General features: G+C 44.2%; 1 protein-coding gene across 1 annotated transcript in view; it reads left to right on the forward strand.

Annotated features, from left to right (window-relative positions):
* Window positions 1-5,000, forward strand: part of myo15aa (myosin XVAa) — a gene marked incomplete at its 3' end in the record, with an annotated part of 109,883 nt that overhangs the window by 104,320 nt on the left and 563 nt on the right. Inside the window, exon 66 of the mRNA XM_080776436.1 lies at window positions 1,524-1,664. Coding sequence (XP_080632562.1) covers window positions 1,524-1,664 — 141 coding nt within the window. The remainder of the gene's footprint in view (window positions 1-1,523; window positions 1,665-5,000) is intronic.

Raw genomic sequence — 5,000 nt, forward strand, 5'->3', positions numbered from 1 at the left:
CCTGAGATCAGATTCATACGAGGTTTCCACTGGACACACACTGGTCTGATTAACCCCATTCTGACCTGAGATCAGATTCTAAAAATGTCAGTCGTTCTTCGATTTTTCAAAAATAGCAGACCTACAAGCTCGTAGCGCGCCACTCGGTGGCGCGCTATGAGCTTGTAGATCTGCTGTTTTTCAATAGCTAAAGCATAACATGATGCTGACACCAAAAGGTGTTCCCGTTCAGAATGGGTTAATGGAAGCCAGCGACATGAAGACGCAACGATGCGTCCGACGTTTGTAAAGCTACAGCTATTGATTGATTGATTGATTGATTGAAATATTTATTAACCGTTTGCAGAATTACAGTACATTTCAAGCACAAACTCAATACAAAGACTGTTAACTGTGAGTGGACGACCCAATTAAGCATTACACTTGTTTACAACAGGGTCCACCATGTATGTTCAATTCATCAAGACATTTAGAGACGTACAAATAGACACTTCTATATAGACAAAGAACAGAACAGGAATTCATCATAAAGGAGGTAAAAAGGGAAAAGATACAGTGAGGGAAAAAGGGGGGGGGGGGATTCAGATTTTATGGGGGGCTACAAAAATGTTGAGCTGATTTCCACTTCAGATACAAAGATGCAAAGCTATGCTGTGTATGTAGCTTTGCATCTTTGCATCTTCTGCATCTGCCCCTGTGAGTGTGAACGCATGCAGCATTCATCCAGGGTTCTAAATGCTGTTCTCAGATCAGTAGGACCGACCATCACCAATCCAAGTAGTGCTGTACATTCTAGGCCTGTCAAAAAAAATCGATTCGAGTTAGAATCGCGATTCTAATGCCGTCCGATTCAGAATCGATTCTCATTTTCATTTTTTTTTTTTTTTTTACAAATGTACCTGTGCATGCAATGCATTATGGCCTGGGTTTCTGCATAGTGCATTTACTACCAGCTAAGCTAAGCCTGCCAATTGTATTTATTTTACACCTGTTTTAATACTAATGTATTGTTCTGGTATTGAGTGAGAAGAGATTTTGTAACTTTTGTACTGGTTCAAATTTGTGCAAGCTAAATACATGAGACATGTTCTTACTCTTGGATTTAACCTTTGTGTGTTTAAATCATTCAGTTGATAAAACCTTTACAATTATACAAGCTTTTTACTAAATGTACTCTGCTTTCATGCCAGAAGACTCCAGTCTTCTGGCATGAAAGCAGAGTACATTTAGTAAAAAAAAAATACTTTAGTAAAATTAGTAAAATTATATTTAATTGTTTTTAATAAAATAAAATAAACTGCTTTAGAATCGAAAAAAATCTTTTTTGAATCGAGAATCGGAAAAATCGAAAAGATCGTTTTTGAATCGAATCGTCACCCCAAGAATCGGAATCGAATCGAATCGTGGGACACCTAAAGATTCGCAGCCCTAACATTCATTGTTTCATATATTTCACTGTTTGACTGTGTGTGTGTGTGTGTGTGTGTGTGTGCGTGTGTGTGTGTGTGTGTGTGTGTCTCCAGGAGGCCATGGTGCGGTACCCCCTGAAGGAGGTCCAGTCCACTCGGACCCAGAGGCCCACCTCAGGGTCCAGTTACCCCTACGTGGAGATCATGATCGGTGACCTGCTGTCTCAGCGCGTCATACAACTACAGCTGGAGCAGGTAATACTGCTGACATTATTGTGTGTGTGTGTGTGTGTGTGTGTGTGTGTGTGTGTGTGGGCTTGTGTACATTCAGCCGTGTTCGGCATGCGACACCATCACCATATGATGAAGACATATTGTGACTGTGTGTTTGTGCGTATGGCATGCAGACATACAGTAGATGATGAACAGCTCTTGGTACACAAAGTCAATAAATCATTGGTACTGTATACCTGACTGTTGCCGGTGACAGTAATCATAATAATACAACTGTATTTGTAGAGCACCTTTCATGACATGAAATGCAGCTCAACGTGCAGCTTTACAGAGCAATAGAGAGAAAATGGAAAAGCAAAGGCATAACACAACATTAACCCATTCTGACCTGAGATCAGAGTCATACGAGGTTTCCACCGGACACACACTGGTCTGATTAACCCATTCTGACCCGAGATCAGATTCTAAAAATGTCAGTCATTCTTCGATTTTTCAAAAATAGCAGACCTACAAGCTCGTAGCGCGCCACTCGGTGGCGCGATATGAGCTTGTAGATCTGCTATTTTTCAATAGCTAAAGCATAACATGATGCCAACACCAAAATGGGTGCCCGGTCAGAATGGGTTAAAGTAATAGCAGTGAATAAGGCGATGGACATGGATAACAACAAAGGATTCTAAAAGCTTACACAAAATGCAAGAGTGTAGAAGTATAGGTCTTGAGCTGTGCATTTAAAATGTCTACAGTGGACACGCATTACATTAAACACCTGTTATCAAAACATGTCGCCGTGGGTGCAGAGAGTATGTATGAATAGAGAGGGCACCCGAGTTCTCCTTCCATCCACTTGCATTAAGTTGCTCAAAAGAAAAGCGCATGAGGCGATTTCACTCCTCCTTCCGGGTAGGAACAGAGAGCATTCTGGGATGGGATTTGCCCCCAAACACATGAACGTGCTGCCGTTGAACGTGCACAAACGCGCACGAATGTGCGTCCGTCGTGAACGTGCACAATGATAGTCAACGTTCATGTGTTTGGGGTCCACGCTGCAAAACCAAATTCGGCAATTATGTCCATTTGGCCTCAGGGCTTCCTCTGGGTGCCTTCTCTATTCATATATACTCTAAGGTGCAGGTCAGTCCATGCAGTGAAGGGAGGGCTGTTGGTGCAGCAGCATGTTTGGTTATGTAGAGAGATCAGAAGCCACTCCCACAGGTCAGTAGCTGGTTAGGTAGAGAGATCAGAAGCCACTCCCACAGGTCAGTAGCTGGTTAGGTAGAGAGATCAGAAGCCACTCCCACAGGTCAGTAGCTGGTTAGGTAGAGAGATCAGAAGCCACTCCCACAGGTCAGTAGCTGGTTAGGTAGAGAGATCAGAAGCCACTCCCACAGGTCAGTAGCTGGTTAGGTAGAGAGATCAGAAGCCACTCCCACAGGTCAGTAGCTGGTTAGGTAGAGAGATCAGAAGCCACTCCCACAGGTCAGTAGCTGGTTAGGTAGAGAGATCAGAAGCCACTCCCACAGGTCAGTAGCTGGTTAGGTAGAGAGATCAGAAGCCACTCCCACAGGTCAGTAGCTGGTTAGGTAGAGAGATCAGAAGCCACTCCCACAGGTCAGTAGCTGGTTAGGTAGAGAGATCAGAAGCCACTCCCACAGGTCAGTAGCTGGTTAGGTAGAGAGATCAGAAGCCACTCCCACAGGTCAGTAGCTGGTTAGGTAGAGAGATCAGAAGCCACTCCCACAGGTCAGTAGCTGGTTAGGTAGAGAGATCAGAAGCCACTCCCACAGGTCAGTAGCTGGTTAGGTAGAGAGATCAGAAGCCACTCCCACAGGTCAGTAGCTGGTTAGGTAGAGAGATCAGAAGCCACTCCCACAGGTCAGTAGCTGGTTAGGTAGAGAGATCAGAAGCCACTCCCACAGGTCCCTGAGGTCAGTAGCTGGAACAGGTGAGCTGAAAAGGACATAAGGTATTTTTTTTCTTGGCAAGGGCTCTGCAACTATGCATAGTTGAGCTGCATGTCTCGTCTCTTTTAATTTGGGCTGATTTCAGCACCCTCTGGTGGACAAAAGGTGTCTGACTGTATTACGTACATGATTGATTGATTGAAATCTTTATTAACAGTTTGCAGAATTACAGTACATTTCAAGCACAAACTCAATACAAAGACTGTTAACTGTGAGTGGACGACCCAATTAAGCCTTACACTTGTTTACAACAGGGTCCACATTGTTCAATTCATCAAAACATTTAGAGACAAACAAATAGACACTTCTATGTAGTTAAAGAACAGAACAGGAATTCATCATATAGGAAGCGAAAAGGGAAAAAAAAAAAAGTATATATACAGTGAGGGGAACAGGGGGATAAAAGAAAAGAAAACGAAAGACAGAGTGTAGGGCGCCTGCACACAACACCATGCGTTGATGCCATGTGTGCATATGTGCAGGCACCCAACACCACGTCCATACAAAAACATAGTACAATCCATAGTACAAAGACAGAGTGTAGGGCGCCTGCACACAACACCATGCGTTGATGCCATGTGTGCATATGTGCAGGCACCCAACACCACGTCCATACAAAAACATAGTACAATCCAGATACAAATTCAGCTTTTACAGAGGCCAGTTTCGAATTGCAGCCATCCGTAGGTGCCCTTTGAGAGCAGTTTTGAAGGAGCCAAGGGATTCACATGTCTTAATGACTGTTGGTAGGGCGTTCCACATTTTGGTCGCATAGGAGCGAAAAGAATTTAGTCCCTTGTTTGTGCCGAATCTGGGTTGTACATGGTTTGTTGCACTCCCTCTGGTGTTGTGGGTGTGGACTTCGTTTACATTAAGGAAGTATTTAGACAGGTACATGGGTATCTTGGTGGTGTATCTAATCTTGTGGACCAGACCCATTGCAAGATGCTGTACTCTGTCGTCGACCCTAAGCCATCCCAGCCTGTCAAAGTGGGCAGGGGTGAGGTGGGTTCGGGGGGTGAGGCCAAGTAGGAGCCTGACCAGTTTGTTTTGGGAGGTCTGGAGCCTTGTTTTAAGGGCCTTTGAGGTGCTGTGGTACCAGGAGGTGGATGCATAGTCAAAGAAACCTTGTACAAGGGCTCCTGTTAAGGTCTTCAAGGTGTTTTTGTCGACCAGTGAGGAGATCCTGTAGAGGAATCTTGTTCTTTGATTGACTTTTTTGATTACGTTGGTGGCCATCTTATCACCGGAAAGATTGGCCTCCAGGATGGAACCTAGGTAGGTAATTTGATCCTTCCGTGTGATAATATCATCACCAACTCTAACCAAGAAGCCATCTGCCTTTTTGAGATTACTATTTGATCCGAAGAGAATGGATTCAGTTTTTCCCAGG

The sequence above is a fragment of the Protomyctophum bolini genome, assembly GCF_963924005.1.
Source record: "Protomyctophum bolini genome assembly, chromosome: 11".
NCBI lineage: Eukaryota > Metazoa > Chordata > Actinopteri > Myctophiformes > Myctophidae > Protomyctophum > Protomyctophum bolini.